Source organism: Aspergillus glaucus (assembly GCF_001890805.1).
Source record: "Aspergillus glaucus CBS 516.65 unplaced genomic scaffold ASPGLscaffold_5, whole genome shotgun sequence".
NCBI classification, from domain to species: Eukaryota; Fungi; Ascomycota; class Eurotiomycetes; order Eurotiales; family Aspergillaceae; genus Aspergillus; species Aspergillus glaucus.
Genome location: NW_019170457.1, coordinates 817,746 through 839,631, shown reverse-complemented (window position 1 = coordinate 839,631; position 21,886 = coordinate 817,746). Strand labels below are relative to the sequence as shown.

At 50.1% G+C, this 21,886-nt stretch overlaps 10 protein-coding genes across 10 annotated transcripts; 6 read left to right on the top strand and 4 right to left on the bottom strand.

Moving 5' to 3' along the window:
• Window positions 1-34: 34 nt before the first annotated feature.
• ASPGLDRAFT_44477 (DNA primase subunit PRI2) lies at window positions 35-1,929 on the bottom strand. The gene is made up of 3 exons (XM_022546033.1): window positions 1,675-1,929; window positions 1,067-1,617; window positions 35-1,017 (listed from the first exon to the last, which is right to left on the bottom strand). Exons 1-3 carry the CDS (start codon window positions 1,862-1,864, stop codon window positions 250-252), a joined length of 1,509 nt encoding a protein of 502 aa, XP_022403322.1. The 5' UTR covers window positions 1,865-1,929; the 3' UTR covers window positions 35-249.
• Window positions 1,930-2,574: 645 nt separating this feature from the next.
• Window positions 2,575-3,358, top strand: ASPGLDRAFT_122016 (adenylate kinase ADK2; the record flags this gene model as incomplete). Its single annotated transcript, XM_022540281.1, has 2 exons — window positions 2,575-2,746; window positions 2,811-3,358. 2 exons carry the CDS (start codon window positions 2,575-2,577, stop codon window positions 3,356-3,358), a joined length of 720 nt encoding a protein of 239 aa, XP_022403321.1.
• Window positions 3,359-3,687: 329 nt separating this feature from the next.
• On the bottom strand, window positions 3,688-4,677 carry ASPGLDRAFT_120925 (thermonuclease family protein; the record flags this gene model as incomplete). Its single annotated transcript, XM_022540188.1, has 2 exons — window positions 3,688-4,182; window positions 4,249-4,677. 2 exons carry the CDS (start codon window positions 4,675-4,677, stop codon window positions 3,688-3,690), a joined length of 924 nt encoding a protein of 307 aa, XP_022403320.1.
• Window positions 4,678-5,086: 409 nt separating this feature from the next.
• On the bottom strand, window positions 5,087-6,848 carry ASPGLDRAFT_167041 (putative peroxisomal carrier protein). The gene is made up of 4 exons (XM_022542636.1): window positions 6,446-6,848; window positions 5,838-6,370; window positions 5,544-5,781; window positions 5,087-5,487 (listed from the first exon to the last, which is right to left on the bottom strand). The coding sequence occupies exons 1-4, from the start codon at window positions 6,547-6,549 to the stop codon at window positions 5,364-5,366; spliced, it is 999 nt and encodes a 332-aa protein (XP_022403319.1). The 5' UTR covers window positions 6,550-6,848; the 3' UTR covers window positions 5,087-5,363.
• A 453-nt stretch (window positions 6,849-7,301) lies between these two features.
• On the top strand, window positions 7,302-10,027 carry ASPGLDRAFT_33529 (calpain-like protease PalBory; the record flags this gene model as incomplete). The annotated part of the gene is made up of 4 exons (XM_022544318.1): window positions 7,302-7,352; window positions 7,437-7,810; window positions 7,865-8,090; window positions 8,141-10,027. 4 exons carry the CDS (start codon window positions 7,302-7,304, stop codon window positions 10,025-10,027), a joined length of 2,538 nt encoding a protein of 845 aa, XP_022403318.1.
• A 288-nt stretch (window positions 10,028-10,315) lies between these two features.
• On the top strand, window positions 10,316-11,641 carry ASPGLDRAFT_64883 (uncharacterized protein; the record flags this gene model as incomplete). The annotated part of the gene is made up of 4 exons (XM_022548831.1): window positions 10,316-10,415; window positions 10,473-10,573; window positions 10,634-10,761; window positions 10,813-11,641. 4 exons carry the CDS (start codon window positions 10,316-10,318, stop codon window positions 11,639-11,641), a joined length of 1,158 nt encoding a protein of 385 aa, XP_022403317.1.
• A 453-nt stretch (window positions 11,642-12,094) lies between these two features.
• Window positions 12,095-12,469, top strand: ASPGLDRAFT_121158 (uncharacterized protein; the record flags this gene model as incomplete). Its single annotated transcript, XM_022540210.1, has 1 exon — window positions 12,095-12,469. The coding sequence occupies one exon, from the start codon at window positions 12,095-12,097 to the stop codon at window positions 12,467-12,469; it is 375 nt and encodes a 124-aa protein (XP_022403316.1).
• Window positions 12,305-13,569, top strand: ASPGLDRAFT_1253418 (uncharacterized protein). Its single transcript, XM_022540553.1, has one exon. The coding sequence runs from the start codon at window positions 12,584-12,586 to the stop codon at window positions 13,445-13,447; it is 864 nt and encodes a 287-aa protein (XP_022403315.1). The 5' UTR covers window positions 12,305-12,583; the 3' UTR covers window positions 13,448-13,569.
• A 2,312-nt stretch (window positions 13,570-15,881) lies between these two features.
• ASPGLDRAFT_64882 (NAD-dependent epimerase/dehydratase family protein) lies at window positions 15,882-17,137 on the top strand (the record flags this gene model as incomplete). The annotated part of the gene is made up of 3 exons (XM_022548830.1): window positions 15,882-15,927; window positions 16,000-16,161; window positions 16,233-17,137. The coding sequence occupies 3 exons, from the start codon at window positions 15,882-15,884 to the stop codon at window positions 17,135-17,137; spliced, it is 1,113 nt and encodes a 370-aa protein (XP_022403314.1).
• A 938-nt stretch (window positions 17,138-18,075) lies between these two features.
• On the bottom strand, window positions 18,076-21,565 carry ASPGLDRAFT_167030 (DNA topoisomerase 1). Its single transcript, XM_022542635.1, has 6 exons — window positions 21,216-21,565; window positions 20,817-21,049; window positions 19,167-20,714; window positions 18,875-19,114; window positions 18,365-18,814; window positions 18,076-18,313 (listed from the first exon to the last, which is right to left on the bottom strand). Exons 1-6 carry the CDS (start codon window positions 21,265-21,267, stop codon window positions 18,179-18,181), a joined length of 2,658 nt encoding a protein of 885 aa, XP_022403313.1. The 5' UTR covers window positions 21,268-21,565; the 3' UTR covers window positions 18,076-18,178.
• Window positions 21,566-21,886: the final 321 nt, after the last annotated feature.

The following is a 21,886-nucleotide window of genomic DNA, read 5'->3' as shown; positions in this document are numbered from 1 at the left end:
CTTGAGGATGATCCGGGAATCAGCTGTGGTTACAAGTCCACGACTTCTTAATTTTTTTTATTCTTAATACTAGATATACCAATTGGAAAAACCATTGTGCAGCCTATATTCTTTCATATTATACGTAATTGAGCTATACAAGAACCGACAATCGCTTAAACACCACGACGCCGAACCAAACGCCTGCCACCTGGGGTGGATGGACACCAGAAAACAACGTAGCCTCGTGGAATCGTACCTGCGCGGCTTCTAAGCATTCTGAGGCGGAGGATTTCTTCCCAATTGCTTCAAGAGGTAGCTGCGCTTGAAATAGGTGTTGGGATGGACGATTGTGTCGAGATCCGTCTGGTTCCATGTCCCGTCATCCTTGACTTTCTTGATTTCCGATTTGTGCGCCCACTCGAAGACTCTGTTGCAAGCGATATGGTAGCGTGTTTTGCCAACGTCTTCTCGCACTCCTCGTAACACTTCCTTGTCGTTAACACCCGTGGCTTGAAGAAGGTTGGTGAGGTTGTCGACCGAGAAGTGACGGTATGGACAACCGTGCGTCTGGCCAGCGCCAGGGTTGGTGTCGCCGAGGATCTTCTGGCACGAGTAGGGAGGGTATCCGCGGCCTCTGCGGTTGACATCACCACCAACATCACCATAGGCGTGCCGGACGTTGTACTTGTATCGGGAGTTGAACTCGTCGTCTGTGAAGCCCTTGAAAGACTGGCGCCAGAAAAGAATACATTCCTCGAGCGACAGCCCAATACCCTTGAGAAACAGGGTATACTGAAGTCGGCCAAAATGCTTCAAATGGTTGTTCTTGCGCAATGACATGTGTAGGTTGCGCATACAAAGAGGGAAGTGTTGAGAGAGGTGGTCAATGCTGCCAGCAGTAATTGGAGCACCATCGACAAATCCTTCGCTTTCCGAATACACTGACTCGGCACTTCCAAAGTTCTTCGAAAGGTGGTTTAGGATCGGCGTCAAACGGTCGTCTTCGTCCAAGCGCGGTAGGGCTCGACTCGTGAGCTGGGAGAAGTTAGCATTGCGTTTAGACGCAGTATTGAGTAGCACATACTTCAAGCGCACGTTCCAATCTAGCTGTGAACTCCGCAATGACCATACTCAACTGCTCCCTTCCAGGAACGTATGCCTTTCCCTTGTAAAGGAAGACGCTCCGCTTCTCAACCAATTCAGGAACTCTTTCCCAATCCACCTTATACCAAGTTTCCTCATCAGCCCGGCGCAAACCCGGTGTTGCCTGTACCAACTTATCAGACATGGCGCGTCTTTCCTCGTCACTGACAGATTCCCAATCAAGGCTCAAACTCTCGATAAAGGCACGTCTCTCCCTAGAATCATCGTGTTGGAAGCGGAACCGAAACAGCATGGTCTCAGCCCGTGCGAATCGCCGACGGAGGTCCTCTGTACTCGAGAAGGCCAAACGGAGGATGAAATGCGAGTAGTGGTCTTTCTGGCGTTCCTTCTTCAATCGCGCGTCTGCGGGACCGATCGACGAGGACGTGTTCGAGGAAAGATGTAGGAACTTTTGAAGGAGAGGCTTGATGTGTTCTTCGGTCTCAGCGGGCGTCTTGTTTCGATAAGAGCAGGCCTCGATTTCGGCCAGGACTGTTCACCATCGGTCAATCACCAATCCAAATTAGAACCAGGTTCCAGCATGCTCACTCTTTAATCTGTCGATAGCCCATTGTTCAAATTCCTCCAGCGTAATCTCTGCGGTTGGCGGGACGCCATAGAAATTTAATCGAAACGGGTAGTCCTGCTGCTTGAATATCGGCGTTGCGAACTGCTTCTTCTTGTGATCAAGCGTCGTCCTCCGTTTAGGATCGATCCTATGGAAGTCCTGCCGAATCATCTTGACTGCCGTCCGTATAGTGCACGCCCCAAAATCAACCTGTTGTTCTGTTTTGTCAATTTTCCAGATCTCGAGTTAGAGCGCATCGTCTCCACGCCGACGCGAGACGCGCGCAGACACGCGCCCGTGATATAATTCACGTGACTTCACGGAGTTAAGTCTCGCTAACCGAGGGACCACGGCGGGTTACGGTAATTACGATGCGGAGAATCTAGATACATGGCCATACGGGCCTTAATACGACTGTGCAAGCACACCATTTGGACTGTTGAATGTCATTGCAATTGGTGAATTCAAGTAACACTGTAGAACTATCCGGGGACCCTACTATCTACTTAAATACTGCCATTGGCACCGGGCTCTGCATGTGGTCTCGGTCAATGCCTCTCCATCTCACCGGCTTCCGAACTCAGAATATCTCCAACCCCACAGAATCGCGTGCTTCCCCAATCCTTAACTTGTTGAACTGCGATAAACGTTTATTAGCATAGACCATTGATCGCCTTGCTTGCGTCCCCCAATAGATTGTTCTTATTTTGAATCACGAGGCCAAGATGGGGATCCAATAATTCCAGACATATTTTATCTCCCCCGCCTTCACACACATTGCACCGCCGATAACCACTGCCATTCGACCTTTACGCTCCAGAATAGAACACTAGATTTTATCGCAAACGATACCCTGCTCGAGAATTTATATACTGAACGAAATGACATCCGCGACAAAGCAGCTCACCAAGGCTGCCCGCATCATCCTCGTCGGCGCCCCCGGCGTGGGGAAAGGAACACAAACCGAAAGACTCCTTACACGATTCCCACAACTAGCATCGATAAGCTCAGGCGACATCTTACGGGACAATGTGCGCAGGAAAACACCATTGGGTATGCATACCTCACTATACCTATACTACTATCAGTCAATGTCAACCAGACTAACAATGCACAGGCCTCAAAGCAGAGGCCGTCATGCAATCCGGCAACCTCGTCCCCGACTCAATGATGCTCGACTTGATCTCCTCCGAATTCAAATCCAAGGGCTGGTTCCCAAAAAACACACCCTCGTCGCAACAAACAACCCCCATCTCCCCCAATGCCTCCTTCATCCTCGACGGCTTCCCGCGAACCGTCGCGCAGGCCGGTAGTCTGGACAAGATCGTCCCCGTGAACTTCGTCGTGCACCTCCTCACACCGCCGTCTGTGATTCTCTCTCGAATAGGTTCGCGCTGGGTCCACGAGTCCTCGGGGAGGGTATATAATACTAGTTTCAACGCTCCCAAGGTGCCCGGGAAGGATGATGTGACGGGGGAGCCGTTGACGCAGAGACAGGATGATTCGATCGATACGTGGAAGCAGCGGTTGCATAAGTTTGAGGAGACTAGTAAGGGCTTGCTGGAGCATTATGACCGGCAGGGGTGTTTATGGCGGGTTGAGGGGGATGGCAGTGATGAGATTTCGCCGAAGCTTTTTGCGGAGATTGAACGGAAGTTCTGCTAGTCTAGAGGGTGCTTGGTGACTTGCGCTTTCTTGAGCTTGTTTTATTTCTTCTGTTGGCATTATGCATCGTCCTTTAACAAGGCGCTATTGGGGCAATGGGGTTACGTTCGTTGATATGGGACGGCTATCATGGATTTGGGTGGAAAACTCTTTCGGGAGAGGTTTATACTCTGCGTATATTACAGATGACATGCTACTATACGATAAACGCCTCTCATAACACATTAGTACCATTCTATGACTTTTATCACAAGTAAGGTCATCACTCATATCATCATCGCAATAGCTGTACAATACTAGGACAATCATAAGCAACCAAACCGACCCATTCACCCCTTCTTCTCTTCTGTTGTCTTCCCTTTCCCGTTCCCCTTCCCATTCTCCTTCTCATGCGTCGTCTCCGCAGCCCCCATCCTCGTCTTAAAATCCCTCGGGCTCTCCCAATCCTTCCCATCCTCGCTGAAATCCACCCACAATCCCTTCTTCCTCCATTTCGCCCACCACTCTGCTTTCCGGTACTTATTCTCCATAGCCTCGCCCCCAAACTCTGCCCCGAATTTCGCCTCGTAGACTGTCGCTAGTCCGCGCTTCAGCATTTCGTACGAGACGTCCCGCTTGCGGAACGGGGGGAAGTCTAGCGCGCGGCGGACGTAAACACTCGCGACGACGCGCTGGTATTGGTCTTGGCGGTGAACGTAGGCGTGGACTTTACGGTGGAGGAGATAGGATGTTAACCAGGTGTGTGCATTGCGAGCAAATGGCTGTTCAGGGCGGCCGAAGTGGGCGAGTTCGGGGGCGTCGATGCCAGCTAGACGGACGTGTACCTACACCAGTCAGTAACAAATTCCAACCCAATTCTTAGAATAGGGTACAGAAAGGAAAATACGCACCGTCTTATCCCTCAACTCCCTCTTCAGCGTCGGAACCTTCTTCCACGGCAACCACCCCCACCCCGTCAACTTCCCCCCAGGCGTATGATACAGCCTGAAATTATCCCCATCGCCCACACTAGTCACCTGCCCATAAATACTCCTTCTCCGAAAGAACCATGGCGCGATACTCGTAGCGTCGGGGAAGCGGCGAAAGTAGCGACGGTGGATGCGCACGATGGCCAGGATCGAGCCTGTTAGGATGAGCGTTGGGACGAGGGTTCTGGTCTCTGTGAATGCGGCCCAGTCGGTCGCGTTGAGGGAGGTATCCCAGTTTCGGGGTGAGGGGGAGGATGGTGAGGAGGACCAGGGCGTGGGGAAGTGGTGTTTATCGTTGTCCGAGTTCGGATGCGATTTGTCCTGCGAGTCGGAGGACCATGGCCATCGCATTATGGTTCTTGTCCTCGGTTGGTTCGAGGGTTGTGAAGGTATCCGATATATGGGATATCGGACTGTGTTGCAATTGAAAGCTGTGTTGTTGAGGATGTGGTAGGGGAAATGGACTTATCGTGTTGCCTGTGGGGAAAATATATAAAAGCTAGAGGATCGCGCTGCAGATCTTGGCAGTATGTACCACCACAGATACACGGAGTAGATGTAACACGGCGAAGGATAGAACAATAGGATAATGGAAAAAGAAATGAAAGATACACAAAACAATGGTAGCGTACATGAACTCAGGTGGTATCCATGAGCATCTGTTGTCGAACGAGAAATGTCAATACCAGCCTTACGACAAGGGCTAGTCCTCAGGACAACGGGCATAAATACGGCATAATCAAACATAATAACAATTTTTAGCAATATATACAGGTGCCATCGGGTTTGAAATTCATTTAATTCCCAGGTGAAGTATTTGATGCGATTATATACCAGTGCCATGCATCCTCACTTGCCTTGCAAAATCCTGGAGAAAATAGCAGTACTCTATCAGCCAAAGCCGCCTCTGACAACGAAAAGTAATAAGAAAACAAAACCGAAAGAGATCATGTAACCCTTGCGCCGCAGACGAGCATAAAACAAAATAAGCCAACATTAATCAAGTATATCCAAACAGAATAAAAGACAGATTACCTCTATTTGAGCGTCGCCGGAAGGCTTGTCTTGGCCGTAGATGCGGCGCTGCCAATGGTTTTCTGCAGCTTCTTCTCCTTGAGATTGCGCAAGTAGGCAAAGAACATGATGAAGAAGAATTCCATTCTATGTGCTGTTAGCAAAATGTCGTAGAAAATGTACCTCGAGTGAGTGAAACATACCTCTCCTTGGTCATCATCAAAAGACCCTGGACCAAGAGACCCTTGGTGATCTGGGGCCCAATACCCTTGAAGAGTCCAATTGGCCCTTCTTTGTCGAGAATATAGCGTATGACTTCACTGAAGCTCTTGAATGGCTTGCCCTCCCGGCCCGGAGGAGGACGGGACTGAAGGCCAACCTTGGCAACAATCAAAGGCTGTGTTACAATAGTTGCCAGCGACTTGGACAGTGCACCGAGAACTAGATCGACCCTGTTAGACTATGCATGTGCACTTGTGAATGAATGTTCAACTTACGGAAAGCCTCCCAGGGCTTGAGGTTGTTCTTTCCAGCGAAAAGAACGTCCTTCAGGCGCTGATAAGCACCATACGTGATCGCCGGGTTGACAACCAGGATCAAACTGGCCTTGAGTCCTCTCCAAAGACCAGACACACCATCCTCACTGTCCACGACTTCCTTGCCAGTCTCCCAGAAACCTCTCTTGTCCTCCTTCGGCTGGGTCTGTTGTCTTGTGGTGATAACGGCGACAGGGATGGTGAAAATCTGGGCAACAGCACCCGCCACAGCACCCAGACTGAGCTCAGCAGCGGTTCCCGGGGGCTTGGGCACTTTATCCGAGGCCATGTAGATGGTTCTCACGATGGTATACCAGTAAAAGTAGGCGAAGTTGGTCGATGCAACACCCAGAAGCGATCCAGCAATTCCCGAGTAGAGACCACTGAGACCTTCGCTATCCACGATCTTATTGATGGCGTCCATGGTCGACTTATATTGAACCGTACCGTCTTCGCTCTCGTTCTTGACTTGGACTTGGAGTTTTGTCTTAACACTGCCGTCGCAGAAAACCATAAGTTAGCATACTTTTCCATTGAATCAAAATCCAGGCGATGGTTTCGTCACGAACAGGTCAAGCGGATAGACCACAGCATTGGCAAGTACAGCACCCGTTGCACCCGCCACAGCGCTCTGCCAGGGGGACAGGCGCATGGGTTTCGATTGACCGGTCATTGTTGGATCGGAGTATATAGAAGCACAGGATAGAGCGTATAGAGAGTAGAGAAGCGAACACCGGGGTATAGAAAATGCAATTCGGTCTAGCCAGAGCCCTAGGAGAAGAGGTCAAGGATAGGCCGAGTGGGGTCCTGTAGAGACTAGTCGCAATCCCAACAAAAAAGGGTCGACAAAGGATACACTTGAATGTAATAAAATGTCAATGAGAGAGGAAGACGCAGCAGTACACCCTACTGCGATCGTAAGGGGAGAAAAGAAAGGGAGAAGAATCATAGATTGTAGGTTCTTTACTTAGCACCTCGGCGCGGATATTCTGGAGCGCATGACGAAACGAGCCGAGGTCCAACTGGAGAAGTCCAGGCGATACCGCACTGTTACAGTATCGTCCATTACCGAATTACCATACGCCAGTCCCGTGTTTCCTCTCCGATTCGAGTAAGTCGTTTGCAATTCACCAGCTGTCAGTGAATATACCTGCCTCAGGTACACATGTCGCCTGTCACTGTTTGTATACCAGACAAAAAAAGAGCTGGCTTCGGACTAACTGCCTGATAGCAATTTCGGAGCGTCTCCAACCGATGTCCGAGCAACAACCATGTCATTTGCTGCTTTAGTCGACCGTTAGAAAATCCGATCAGCGTGGGGGTAAACACCGAGATAGTGAGACCGAGAGAGGAAACTCCCTAGAGTGCTCGAATATAGTGACGATCATCTTCGTTTCCTGACTACATATGTCAATCAATGCCACAATGTCGAGACCTAACGATCCAACGCAAAAGTCTCTGGTGGCTCAAGCTTTGGTATCTCACCTGTTCCTTTTCTTTAACTAGCTAAATCCGAGACCCATCTTGCTAGTGGAATCCCTGACTAACCGGTAATTCTAGAAAGCTGAGCGGGATGTGTCCAATGCCAGCTCGCAGAAGCAAGCTCTAGAGGCGGCCATTGAAGCCGCTGAGCAGTACATGAAGGCACTGAAACTGGCCGCGTCTCCCAAAGATAAACAGGCATTGGATGCAAAGTGCAAGGAATGGCTTACCAGGGCCGAGAGGATTAAAGGGGTTCGAGACTGGCAATCGGCAACTCCGGCGGATCAGAATGGCACACCTAGACTGCAGCCACCAGTGTCTACACGGAAGCTTACTACTCGTGAGGAAATCATTCTTCTCGAGGGAGCGAAACTGAACGGGTTCATTTTTCCGCCATGGGCCAGTGCCCCGAAGCCAGAGGAGTTCCAGCAAGATGGAGGAATGCTGTTTCTGTATGCAAGTTAATATCGCTGTCGAGAGTGGGCTGTCTTCTAACTGACGTCTAGGGACGAACCCGATCTTCATTTGTCCAGCTCACAAAGGGATATTTTTGCAGGTTGGAAGCGACCTCAGGAATTACTGGCTATGAACTTTAGCAATAAAGACCAACCGTTAACTCCAACCATGTTTGTTTCAACAAAGACAGACCTCGTGCAGGATGTCTTAACAGACTGCTCGGTGGTTGCTAGTCTTTGCGCTACCACCTCGAGGTTGGAGCGTGGCCTGGATAAGGTATAATTCCCTCGTCTATTCAATTTGATTATATTTACTAAAAGAGACAGCGGTTCTCTCCAGTATCCTATCCTTTCAATGAAGACGGAAATTCTGAGGAGACGCTTTCTGGGAAATACATCTTTTGCTTTTACTTTAACGGATGCTTTCGAAAGGTGGCCATAGACGATCGTTTGCCGGCATCTAAGACTTCAAGGTCACTTCATGTGGTTGATCGAAATAACTCAAACTTCTTGTGGCCAGCTCTCGTGGAAAAGGCATATCTGAAGCTTCGCGGCGGTTACGACTTTCCCGGAAGCAATTCCGGTACCGACCTCTGGGTATTGACGGGATGGATTCCCGAGCAGGTTTTCCTGCATCAAGAGGATGTGACGGGCGAGCAACTCTGGAAGCGATTGTTCAAAGCTTTTCACTATGGTGATGTCCTCCTGACCATCGGAACCGGCGAATTGACCGAAAGAGAGCAGACCGAACTGGGCCTTGTTAGTGGACATGATTATGCCATTCTAGACATGAGAGAGTCGAGAGGACGGCGTCAGACGCTTGTGAAAAACCCATGGGCTGGACCAACCACCGCGCGTGCACTCACTAGAGCACGCAAGCCATCAGATCCACGACACGATCCCCTTTCTCCGGGAACCTTTTGGATGGATCTTGACAGAGTCCTGCAACACTTTGAAAATTTGTACTTGAACTGGAATTCAGGGCTCTTCAATCATCGCGAGGACTTCCATTTCACTTGGGATCTTGCAAACGGGAAAGGGATCCCAGGTTGTTTCGTGAAGAACCCGCAGTTTGCAGTGTTTTCTGAGCTTGGAGGGACTGTCTGGTTGCTTCTAGGAAAACACTTCAAGACTAATACAGGCTCTGAGGCTCATGGAGAATTGGGTTTTATCAGCATTTATGTTTTCAATGCGAACGGGCAAAGGGTTTGTCTAAGCGATGGAGCGCTCCACCGTGGGCCATATGTCGATTCGCCCAATACCCTCATGAGACTTGAAATACCCCCTTATACGACTTATACGGCGGTGGTCGCTGAGCAAGGTCTACCTGCCCTGAGCCAAAACTTCACCTTGTCTGCGTTTTCTACCGCTCCCGTGAATGTTGCTCAATCGAAAGAAAGACACACGTGCATGCGGAAAGTCCACGGAGCATGGACGAGATCGACGGCAGGCGGCAATGCCGAATCCGCCAGATACCCGCTCAACCCGCAATATGCCTTGTACGTTCCGGAAATGACCGAGGTATCTATCCTCCTGGAATCCTCGGTGCCCGAACTAGCCACGCACGTCAAGCTGTTCTGGTCAAACGGAAAGCGCGTGTCGAATGCTAAAAGTCGAGATATCATTACAGACAGCGGTGATTATCGTAGAGGCTGTGCCCTCGCGGAAACAAGAGCTTTAGGCAAAGGACAGTACACTATCGTTTGCTCTACGTTTGCACCGGACCAGCTTGGCCGGTTTACGCTCTGGATCTCCTCTACTATCCCGTGCGAGGTGAGACCGCTTGCAGCAGAGAGGGCGGGTCAACGAGCAGTGCTCTCGGATGTTGGCGTCTTACCTCCAGGAAAAGATCGGATGTTGGCTTCGTTGCAAACTCCGCGGATGACCCGGGTCAAACTTATCGCAAGAAGCAGACAGTCCTTAATCGGGGATCGCGCAGTTGGCCCTTCGCCAGCGCTGATGACAGTTGAGCTTGGACAGGGACCGTACAAAGAAACGTTGGCTGTTTCGGAGGATGGATCGTACAGCGATTCTTTGGCTGGAATACGGATTGAAGACCTCGACTTGCAACCGGGGCTTGAACAGAAGGGAGGAGCCTGGGTTGTAATTGAACGCATTGGAGGACCAGGAGGACAGGTGGAGGACCATTTGGAGGTGGAAGCTTTGGCTGAGGAGAGAGTTGAGATTGGAGAATGGATAGTTGAGGATGCTTGATTTGATAGTACGATCTATGATTTGACGCTTTATTAGGAGCATTTGGGATACAACCGGTATTAGCATGATTTTTGTTTATGGAGCAATATCACGGGAGTTACAATATCTAGCTATTTGTATTGCTCTGCTGTGGTTCGCTTCCTGTGACAGGCTGCATGATGACACCGCGGCGATCCAAAGCTCGGCATCGATGATTCCGCCCGAGAGCTTCATCCCCCGCCATCGCTCTTCGCCAACCTGAACAATTGCAGATATCTTTTCTAAACACTTTATTATACAGCCGCCCCTATGAGTAATATCCCAGCCGCTTTGAGATCCGCAGACATCGGGCGCTTCGCCGCCAGAGCAGCCCAGGTCGAGCGGGTGAAGCCAGCCGTTGCTTATTGGTGTGAGTACCTCAACGCTCCAAACCTCGTCGGAGCTCACTAACGATAGTTGGGTGCAGGTAATTTCTGGATCGTGAATCAGATTATCGAAAAGGGCTTGCATACGGCAGACGACGAGACAAAGCTGTATACGACGAACCTCGTTGATAAGCTCGAACAAGTACGTTACGCACGCTCGATCGGTTGCTTGGTATCAGGGATACTGATTCGGTGGTGATAGGTTAAAAGCGAGAATGCAGATAATGATACTATAACGGATAATGTGGCTGCACATGCCTACGTGGAGCAGTTTGCACTGGAGGTCTTTAATCGTGCGGATACGACTATGAGCGCCAACAAGGTTACCAAGTACGCTTCTGCCTCTATACTCGTGAAGACCACTTACTGATTTGTGCGCAGACAAACAGCAGATACCTTCCAAGCCGCCGCTACATTCCTCGAACTGTGCCAGATCTGGAACGCCCCGGACGCTGAAACCGCCGCCAAGATTAAGTTCGCCAAATACCATGCAGTGAGAATAGTGAAAGCGATTAAGGCTGGCGAAGACCCGAATGCAACGAACCCGGTTAGACAACAAGAATGGGAGGATGTCGAGGAAGAGGGTCCGGCCGAGCAGGATGTGCAGGCGTTTGATGAATCCGTTGCGCAACGAGCAGCGCAGCCGTCTGTGGAGGATGTCCCTGGTGAATCGACATCCGCATCGCCAAATCTCCCTGCCGCACCGCAAAACCTGCCTACTTCTCCATCGGCTGAGGAACCGGGCTTGAACCTGCCATCTGCGCCAGAGACAATCGGATCGACACCAAATCTCCCGGATACACCGTCGAACCTGGGTGCGTCTCAACCGGCACCACCGCCGATCTCGCCCTCGAACCCGCCAGATGTTCCCCATGACCCCAGCTCTTTCTACAATAAGCCGCCTACAAATACTGCTACTCCCCCGCCCGCACAACTGTCCCCAGGGATCCCTGCAGTATCGCGTACAGCCCCGCAACCTGCACCTGCGCCTGCGGCAGCGGCAGCTCCCGCACCGGTTCCTGTACCTGCACCAGTGCCTGCTGCAACGCCTGCATCGAGACCGTCGTCGAACCTGCAAGATGCCGACGACCAGACCATTGCGCTAGCGCAGAAACATGCGCGGTGGGCTGTATCAGCGTTGACGTTTGACGATGTCAACACGGCGATTAAGGAGCTGAAGAGTTCATTGAAATGCCTTGGGGCAGAATAATTTATCGCTCGATATGTTGGCTACGTACGATTTTTTGAGATCTAGCGATGTTATATTGCTTTTAGATATTGCTCTCATACCCTCCTTGTCTTTCTATAGCTGTCTCAATTATGAATGATGATTATAATGGATTGCCTGTGTACTTTGATAGCTCTTCACTGCATTCACTTGGTGGTTTCATTATACCAGTGGCTCTTCACCAAACCCTTTATCTATATTCTACTTTCCGTGAATGAGCGAAGATGCTGCTACTTGCTGCAGTCAGCTCTCTCCCCCCCAGTCCCTCTCAGTCTTCTTGTTTTTGGCCTAACCATGCTATTTCTATAGTCTCTCTACTTATATCTCTTACTCCGATATCAACACAAACCCACCATGTCAAAAACCACACCCTCTTACCTCGACCCCCTCCCCCTCAGAATCCCAACTCCAGCCCCAACCATACCCGACCACCCTATGAAACGCTTCCTCGACGAAGGCAAGCTCAGAATCCACAAGCGAGACCGCGAATTCACCCTCTTCCTCGACCTAGACACCAAATACCACCACGAGTTCATCACGAACCTCAACAACCATGTCTACGACAGGGGCTATGCGTGGCCGGATATGCTGCAGCAGGAGAATGAGCTAAGGTCTTGCGCGAAGTCGTTTGTCAAGAGGTATGGGAGGTTGTATTGGGGGAGTGAGGAGAATCGGAGGAAGTATTTGATGACGGATTCTTTTGACAAGTCGCCCGAGGCTATGGCTGTTTATCCGGAGTTGAAGGAGGAGTATGTTGCTTTCTTTTGTTGGCTTGTCTGTGGTTTTCGGTGTAGGGTTGGTTGGCTCTGACTGGAATAGGATTACCAGAGTTATCATGATTCTCCTGGAGAAGAAAGCGCGCAATATCCGCAAGGGCGGCAGGAAATCTAAGAAGGTTAGTTCTCTCATCTGGTGAAGAAGCCCATGCTGACAGCAAAGAATTCCAACCGCGACAGCATCTTCCTCTCCTCGCCTCTACCCAAACCCGAACCCCAGTCGCCAAGTTTCACACTGTACGAGGGCAGCTCGCCCAAAACTCCCAGCATCCCTATCACCCGCGAGACGAGCAACAGACAGGCGAAGCGAAAGGCCTATGACATGTTCGAAACGCCGCCTCAGGTTCCGGTTAATAATGACGTGAAGGTATCGGGCTCGAATAAGAGTATCACACCATTCCGCGATATTGCTCTGCTCGATGAGGAACCTCTTCCTAAGAAACGACTCTTCGAGTCGCGCAGTGTATCGCGAACGCCTGTTCCGGTTGTTCATGCGATTGACGTGGACGATGACATGGACATGCTTGAGGAAAACGCTCTGAATACGCCTGACCGCAGCACCGTCCGGGAGGAACCACAGACCATCTCTGTAGCCAGTCCGGCAGGCAAAGAGAACGGCAACATCAATGGCAACATCCAGCCTCACCCCTCTGACAAAAATTACGCGTACAAATCCTCTTTCCCCAAGAAAACAACCTTCCTGGTCTCCTCCAACATCCAGCCCAGCATGGGCCCTGTCTGGATCCCCTTCCGCGACTTTACCTCAGCCTCGCCGTTCCTGTCCTACATGGCGGCTGAATGTCACCCAGAGAATTGGGGCCAAAGCCAAAGCCATAGCCAAATGCAGGGTCACAGCCAAAGCCAGGGCCAATCGCCAAGCAGGCAACTAAATAACGAGATTAGTCGCAATTGGGCTAGTCCCTCGTCATCGTCATCGCAGAATATCATCGCAGCGACTGTCAAGCTGGAATGGTCTAGTGTAGTGATCCGAGTGCGTCGCGGTAAAGACTAGGACTGGGTGATTGTCATGCGCGAGCTGCAGAAGGGGTGGGCGGTTGCCTCGCAGCAGCAAAAGCAATCTAACCCCGAGCCATGTACTCGGGATTTGAACAATGGGGACGAAGGGGAGAAAGAGGAAGGATTCAAGATCAGCGTTATGCTGCATATCGTGTGATAAAGAGCAGCGGTGACATATTTTTGGCTGTGTGCCCCGCGCACCTGCGCACTGGGACTTGGGGAGAGACGATGTGAATACGATGGAAGCTTGGTGCGTACTTGCAAGCGGCAGGATGACTAGGCTTTTGTATTCTTTTGATATGAACTTTGTACCTTTGGATAAAATACATAATATTATGCATTCGTACCTAAGCACTGCATATGGTCTTATAGTACTATGTACTCCGGAATCCTTATGCGGAGCTTCCATGAACCATGGGACGAACCATGGGACACAGGTAAATCCCAACCGGGAGAAATCCCCGAATCCTCGACGTCAGCATATTCAGATCGGGGGTTTTCGGCTGGGGGGGGGGGGGGGGGGGGGGGGGGGGGTTTTTAAAAAAATTTTGGATTTAGTAGGCCTTAGAGTGGACTGTATGTCAATGGTGGCATCGCACGGTCAATCAATGCCATGCCAGTACTAGCAGTGAATGTTGCGAGCGAGACCGAGTTCGGGCCGAAAAAAGAAAATATCGTTCAATAGTGTGGTATGCGTGTGTCACTTTCTGACTCTGTTCCAGTTCGTTCAATTAATATCTAACCCCAAAAGTACTCCAGAGGGGCGCGTCTTTGGTTCTTTTGGTAGGGGACAATTGAGGGTCCAAACTCAAACTCAATGAATGGACCCGAAGATCATCGTCTTCATAATCCCATAATCCCCGGGATGATCGCATGCCCCTGCAAACAGCACTCTCGGGGTACGTAGTACTATGTACGCAGGACGGAGGACTCCGGAAAGGACATGTTCGGCTAGGCTGCGCGCGGAATACATTAAGTGATCGTTGACAGAGATACTACTCTGTACTCGGGGCTCGGCTTCTGTCGGTGAGCAAATCACTCAGCATTCCCTTATCACCGAAATACCATCACCAGAGTTTGCCCGCCCCTCCTCACTTTCCCCTTCTGCCCACTTGGACCGGGAACTATGGCATCCCACAATGCACCGGCGTCCTTAAGAAACGGAGCCCGTCCCACAACGGGAGGCAAAGGAGGGAGGTGCTTTGCAGGACGAGCGCGAGCTGCCGATGGAACCCCATAAGTGTAACTAGTAGCTAGTTATTGAGGATTCCAATTATTCAGGTTTTTTTGTTCTGCCGGTCATATTATTCGAACGGGAGCGCGCGAAATTGCAAACGGGATTTTCCACCGGCGAAATTTCTAGACGCGACGCTAAGCTGAGATCGTTTGGATTCTGAGCGGATCCTTCTTTCGTATTTTCTTTTTCTCTCTTCTGCCGCGGTTGTGTGTGTGTTAGCCCCTTTCCTCCTAGTATGTACTTTCACTTGCTTGTCTCTGATTATCAAGTCCTTTGTCCTGACATTTCCCGCGTGTCTGTGTTTGCTTTTCCGTTCAACCGTCATGATTTTTCGGGGGATTGGCAGGGCCAAAGGTACAAGACCATCTGTCCGGAGTACTTTTTTTTTTTTTTTTTTCAAGATCAACAGGGTAGGATAAGTGCTCTGTCCTCCGTACTCTCAGCGCTCGGAGCAATGGGATACCGTGAGGACTAGTGAGAAATGTGCACAGATTATCAATTGCCGAAAGTGGAAGTACTCTGTAGTAATTGGTCGTCAGTCAACGGCTGTTCTCGTAGTTTTCTCGGACAATGGTAGTAGCCATGTTAAGGTTAACTCATCGCGATTCTTTGTTTGACTGCATCCGCCGGGCTGGGTCGATCTGTACGGAGTATCGTGTGCAGTCTTCACGGCTACATAGTAAAGAAGAAGGTGTTTGTATGCTGTATGCTGTATGCTGTAGATATAGAGTAATACTCAGTAAATAGAGAGAGTGACAGTATGTGTAACTTCCTGTTTCAACGGCGGGGGGACCGGGCTTTTGACACGCACCGTCCATCAAAGCGTCGTTTAGTCCAGCATAACTTGCCTCTATTCCTCTTTCTCTCCTCCCTCTTATTTCTTTTCTCTCTTATTCCAAATTTCTTCCCCTCTCTACGCAATCCCACCATCTCCCCCCGCGAGCATTGTCGCAACTGATACCATCTTCATCGCATATTCTCTATACTCTTCTATTTCCCCTATTCTCTCTCCCCTCCGCCTTTTTGTTCTCTTCGTCGCTTTTCAAATCTCCCCGCATTCTTAACCAGCCGGATCCTAAGCGCGGGGCGCAAGACGACTTGGAAATCACCAGCAAGTTTACTACCGGTTGCGTGTGCGATTCAATTCGACCAGTTTATTATACTGTTCGCCGTCTACATTCGATAATTCACTATGGCTGAAGGAAAGAAACCAGCAGTCTTGATTGTCGGAGGATTGGGTACGGACTCTCTTCTTCCACTCTCAATTTTTTAGTGTGATGTGTTGGCTAACATTGACGTTCTCCCCGCAGGGTTCATTGGCCGTCACCTCGCCCTGTACCTCCACGAAAACAACCTCGCATCGGAAGTCCGTCTCGTTGATAAGGTGCTACCTCAGCTGGCTTGGTTGGCGCCTGAATTCCAAGAGGCCTGTTCCAAGGACAAGTTCGTCCAGGCCGATGCCAGTCGGGAACGTGAGTGGTACATCCTCCCCGATTTGTCGAGACGAATCAATCAAGGCTGATAAGGGCATCCATACGTCCAGAGCACTTCCCACGGATATTCGATCGAGCCAATGGCGAACAGTTCGACTACGTGCTCAACTGTGGCGGCGAAACCAGACACTCCCAGCCCGATGACGTCTACGAGGTCCGCAGCTATGCCCTGGCCATGGCACTAGGCAAGGAAGTCGCCCGTCGCGGGATTCAATCTTTCGTCGAGTGCTCGACCGCCCATGTTTACAAGGGTGGAGCGACCCCGCGGAAAGAGGACGACAAGCTTCAGCCCTGGCACCGCTTGGCCAAGTGGAAGATGAAGGCTAGTGAGGAATTGAAGAAGATCCCTGGTCTCAATTACTGTCTTGTGCGCCTGCCCCACGTTTATGGTGAATACGACCATGGTTACTTTGCCATGGGTGTTTGCCTTGCACGCGTGTACTTGGATTTGCAGCGGGACTTGGAACTGCTCCACACCAAGGACTTGAAGGTCAACACTCTCTACGTTCAGGATGCCGCGAGTGCCCTGTGGAAGGCCGCTGAGTGGAGAGCCAGCACAACAGACTCCCCCCAAATGGCCTTCAATGTGGTCGACCATGGCGACACCCGCCAGGGACATCTGGCAGAGGCTCTGGACACCGTGTTCGGACTCAAGTGCACTTTCTTTGGCTCCGTAGCGTCCCAATTCGCCAAGTTGAATCTGGACGAAGTTGTCGATGACATGAACGAAGTCAGCTTGCAGGTCTGGGCTGAACTACTCGAAAAGAAGGGTATCGAGCGCCCAGGCCCAATCAGCCCCTTCCTCGAACGCGATGTGCTCAAGGACCAAGACATGTCCATTGACGGCACACTCTTCGAGACCACCACCGGCTGGAAGCCCAGCCGGGAACGCTTCGACGCCGACGGTGTCCGCGCAATGGTCGAGTCTTACAAGCGCATGGGCTGGTGGCCATAAGGCCGGACAAAAAAGCATAAACTTCTTCAATCCTACAAAAAAGCAAAAAAAAAACAACAAAAAAAACAAAAAAAAAAAAAAAAAAACAAAAAAGAGATACTCTGGTCACGACAGCTTCACGAACCCCCATTCTTCATCCACATTTTCTTCAGTTTTACATGATCACGACATATACCCCACCGGAGTCGACCGATATGCATTCCTTTCTCCCCTTCGCGATGAACATCTCCTTTTTGTCCAGCATGAGCAGGGTGGTGGGGTATATCCATTATTGCATTTCTTCATCATCTCATCATTTCATCTCATTCATCCTCGGGAGTCCGCCGAAAGTTTGTGCTTATACCACGATGGACAAGCATCTAATTCATATGTAATTAACGTTCCGGCTTTTACTTCTCGGGGTTTGTCTTAGCATATTGACTTGTCTTATTATATCCCTGTGTTGTGTTATTTGTTCGTTCTTCTATTTCGGTGTCTTATATTATTTCAGCCATGATTTGCATGCTTGCTCATCTTAACTTTCAGCTTTTTAGACTTGAATATAAACTGGCTTTTTGTTCAAAGATTCTCTTCTCGCAAGTATGGATGTCTATGGAATGCGTTTCGAGAACATGATGTTGTGCAGACTCTTGACAGCGTTGAAATATCTTAATTTTTACTAGTTTTTAACTTTTTTTTTTTTTTTTTTTTTCTTATTTTTATCTTGTCTGCCAATGGATCTTAATCCAATAAATCCCTAAAGAAGCAAAACGATACATACAAAGCGAGAAAAGAAAACCAACCAACCACCAACCACCAATTCTAAACAAGAATCGAATCGATAAAGAAAATATGCTATGCTATATATGGGTCATTCATCCATCTGTCCCACTCACCTTAACAGGCGAGCGAGCGGAAAAGGGGAAAGCAAAAAAGGCGAAAAAAAGCGAAAAAAAGCGAAAAAAAAAAAAAAAAAAAAACAAGCGAAGAAAATCAGTTGTATATGGTGTACATGTTGGGGCGTCAAGGTCTTGAGACCAATTTCTGTCTAGGATGAGGCGTTTAGAACTCCCAGTCGCCGTCGACAGACTTAATGGCCCATTCGAATTTCTCGCGCAGAGACTTGGAGAAGAACTTCTCGATGGGGACGTTGAATTTCTTGGTGAAGACTGCGGTGAGACGGGGGTCGATGTAGTTCTGTATATGTTAGACATTTGTTCCACTTGCGAAGAGTAGGAAGAAACTTACGATCTTGGAAGTTCCAAGCGCAACCTCCTTGTTATCTTCCTTGTCCTGAGCCTGAACGGACATCGTCTCAACACGCTGGTCGATCTTGGTGATGGAAGTCTCGAACTTGTCGACAGTAGGACCCTTGCCTTCCGCCTCGACCTTCCCAGTCTTGTTCTCTTTGGCGAATTTCTTCTCCATTTCCTTGGCGGCCTTGAGTCGTTCCTCAAGCTCACTGGCCTTCATTTCTTTTTCGCCCTCGGAAGCGAGCTTCTCGTTGTCTTTCTCGAACTTCTTTTGGATCTTCTGCCGTTGTTCCTCAACCAGGAAGGCTTGATGTTCTTTGATCCATTCCTGGTCGATGTCTTCGTCAATCTCGAAGAAGGCTGCCCCCTTCTTCTTCTTGAGACTCGAGTCCAAGTCAAGCATCATTTGCTTAAGTCGCCATTTCTGGTAGCGCATGCCCTTGATCTACAAAGAGAAAATACCGGTTAGCACGTGGTAGTGAACAATCCCAGGAGGAAAATCTACTCTTTCACTCATCTTTTCCATCTGCCCGGCGTGCGACGCAGCAACCGTCCGTTTGTGGTTACACAGAATGGCAACCTTGCGGTTTGCATCGTTGTACGCTTTGACCTTTTCAATAACAGTACCCTCGGCCTTCATGTCCCTAAGCAGGGTCGCCATGGTGTGCGACGCGTTGTAAGTACGGAACACCTTGGCAGTCAAGCCAGGCATATAGTTCGAAAGATGCTTGTTGAGAGCGGACGTCTATCAAGAAGTTAGTGACTGACATCATGAATTGTGAAAGACGCAAACATACCGTTAGTCTATCGAAGATCTCATCGCCATTCTTCTTCGGCGCCTTCTTGAAGATCTTTAGGTTCTTGAAGACCTGATTGTCGACCTCGACTTCATCGTAGAACCGGATACTGTCTTTACCCAAGAAGTCGAAGATGACCTTATTTGGCGGTTTGAGGGCCACGTTCTCATATTTCAAAGAGCAGCAACCAACTGTCTCAGCCTCGTCTTCACCCTTCTCGTTACCAGCACGAAGCGCAAATTGGTCAATAAGATAGACCGCTGTAGCCTTCTGGCGCTCAACCATCAATTCGTTCTTGAGATTCTTCTGGTAATCCTTGCGGATCTTATCGATATAGTGTTTGAGCTCGCGGGCTTTCTCGAACTTCCGGAAATCGCTTTGGCCCTTGACGTCGGAATTGGCTGCAAGCATTACGTATTTGTAGTTGCCGTTGATGTTTTCCTGCCACATTGCGAGCCATGTTCCCTCTTGATCATGCTTCACCTCCTTCCAGCGATGACCCTCAGGTGGCACCGGAACCGGAGCGTGCTTGCCAATGTTGATCGTGATTTGTTCCGGTTGAACTCTGGTCTTCACGCGTCCAGTCTTGGGGTGCTCACCACGACCGCGGAAAAGACTTGGTGGTTCAACACGGAAGTTGCCCACTTTCTGCTTGCGGCCGTCCCATACGCAGTACTGGTAGGGGGCTTCTTCAACGTCCTTCTCGGCTTTGAGTCGTTTCTTCTCTGCTGGAGGAAGGTGTCTCTTCTCGTTGCGCTGCCCTTCATAGTATGCGAAGATGGGCTGGAAATCACATTTAGAGAAATCTTTGATGTCGACCTTGTTGCCCTTGGAATCTTTTGCACCACCGGTCTTCTTGAGAATATCCTTGAAGTCCATGAAGAAGTTCTTGCAGAAGGTCGGGTTTTCCACGTGTTGAGTAGAGTTCAGCATGGTGCCATAGAATCCGGCCACCTCCTCCGCTTCGGGTGCAAGAGTGACGGGAACACCGTCATACTTCAATTTGACATTCTGAGGCAACGGCTCGTAATCTGGAGGGAAAACAAGACCGTTGTGCTCAAGGGTGTTCCATTTGACCGTGCCATCACCCTTGGTAGGATCTTCCCACCATCTATACTCTTCTTCCTCGCCCTCGTCGGGTTCGGCACTTTCTTCCTTAACCGGGGTAGCCTTTCCTTTCTTGGCCGGAGGCTTGGGCTCCGCCTTCACCTTCTTGGCGGCTGGTTTCTTAGCGGGTGCCTTTTCATCATCCGATTCCTTCTTGATGCCATTGGCTTGTTTCTTGCGGCCATTCGTTGTGCTAGCAGCGGACTTGGCGGTAGTTTTCGCGGGGCCCTGCTTGCGACTGGTCTCAGCCGCCTTTTCCCCTTTCTGTTGGATCTTCTTCTTTTCGGAAGTGAGTTTCTTGTTGATAGGGACATCGGAATCGGATTCTTCGCCTATGGCCGTCTCTGAGGCCTTGGGAAGCTTCCTGCCATTGGCTGCTAGAGGAACGTCATCGTCCGTCTCCGGATCCTCGTGCTTCACAGAGGTGCGGCGGCGCTTGCTCTATCGAACGGTCAGCCGTTGTAACCGAAAGCGACAGCAAGAGTGTCGCATAATATGGGGGAACGAAGGGAAGGCATCCGCAAGGGGAAGGGCGTGTCGTACCAATGGTTGATCCTCCTCTTCACTACTTTCCAGTTCCGCGTATGACTTCTTTTGATCAACACTTGCCCGGCTCTTCCTTTTGCCGGCCAGAGCGTCGGATCCGGCATCATCCATTTCAGTGTCCTCGCTCTTGACTGGGCCAAACCGAATTGAAATGCCAGGGTCAACATGACCATTCGTGTCAGTCGCGTCCTCCATCTTCACGTCATTGGGACCCTTGTCGGGAGCAGGACCTAGAATCCATCAAGCAAAATCGTCAACATTCGTCCAGGCGCAATGTGGTGGTAAATGGGGGATATCACGGGATTCGGTAGGTATAGAGGCGGAACAAGGCTGAAAGTAATGCGCAATGTCGCGAATAGGGCGACTAACGCGTAAGCGGGAATCAGGACAACTTACCGGGCTTGCCATTCGTCTTCATTAACGGAGTGTCATCTTCCGAGGCACTCATGATTGCAGGCCGGAAAGCAGGGAAACGTCGCGCTCGGGCGTAAGAATGCAGAGAGAATCGAGGTAGAGTAAAAGAAAGACTCGACAGTAATGGTCGACTGCCAAGTCTGAACACCCGAGCTGGCGCTTGAACGAACGATGAGGTCAAGGAGATATTGGCCAATGAAGAGACAAAAACTAGAAAATGGCGTTTAAAGAGAAGGAGAAGACATATAAGTAGGGGGAAAAGGTGGAATAAGAAGCCAACAGTGACGAGAATCGAGAGAGAATAAGCAGAGAGTACACAGAGAGAGAGAAGAAGAAGAAGAAATGTTGGGGGTGAGGAGAGAGAAGAAGGAATGGAATGGAAAACGAGGCCGGTCTTTTTGGGGGGCCTGAGGCGACTTTTGCGACTCCGGAGTTTCTCCGGCCCGAGCTGAAGCTGACACCTTACTGACTGCCTTGATGCCTGTAATACAAGGCAAGTATAGTTGCGTAACTGGTCTGTTCCGTCATACCCTCACAACCTACCCGAATAGGTTTAGTGCGGCAATGTGCCGGCAGTCGGATGAACAGAAACAGGAGTTGAACGACTTCTTCCGTTTCCTGCCCACTCGATTGACCTTTGCGGCCTTCCTGTC

Bases quoted from the DNA above. Each gene is read 5' to 3' on its own strand.
- ASPGLDRAFT_44477 (XM_022546033.1), bottom strand. From the start codon at position 1,864: ATGATTCGGCAGGACTTCCATAGGATCGATCCTAAACGGAGGACGACG. The intron at 1,618-1,674 runs GTGAGCATGCTG...GATGGTGAACAG, and splicing joins GGCTATCGACAGATTAAAGA to TCCTGGCCGAAATCGAGGCC. The intron at 1,018-1,066 runs GTATGTGCTACT...AACTTCTCCCAG, and splicing joins GATTGGAACGTGCGCTTGAA to CTCACGAGTCGAGCCCTACC.
- ASPGLDRAFT_167041 (XM_022542636.1), bottom strand. From the start codon at position 6,549: ATGACCGGTCAATCGAAACCCATGCGCCTGTCCCCCTGGCAGAGCGCT. The intron at 6,371-6,445 runs GTTCGTGACGAA...CTGCGACGGCAG, and splicing joins GTGGTCTATCCGCTTGACCT to TGTTAAGACAAAACTCCAAG. The intron at 5,488-5,543 runs GTATGTTTCACT...AACAGCACATAG, and splicing joins TTGATGATGACCAAGGAGAG to AATGGAATTCTTCTTCATCA.
- ASPGLDRAFT_1253418 (XM_022540553.1), top strand. From the start codon at position 12,584: ATGCTGACAGCAAAGAATTCCAACCGCGACAGCATCTTCCTCTCCTCG.
- ASPGLDRAFT_167030 (XM_022542635.1), bottom strand. From the start codon at position 21,267: ATGAGTGCCTCGGAAGATGACACTCCGTTAATGAAGACGAATGGCAAG. The intron at 20,715-20,816 runs GTACGACACGCC...ACCGTTCGATAG, and splicing joins AAGAGGAGGATCAACCATTG to AGCAAGCGCCGCCGCACCTC. The intron at 18,314-18,364 runs GTAAGTTTCTTC...TAACATATACAG, and splicing joins CGCTTGGAACTTCCAAGATC to AACTACATCGACCCCCGTCT.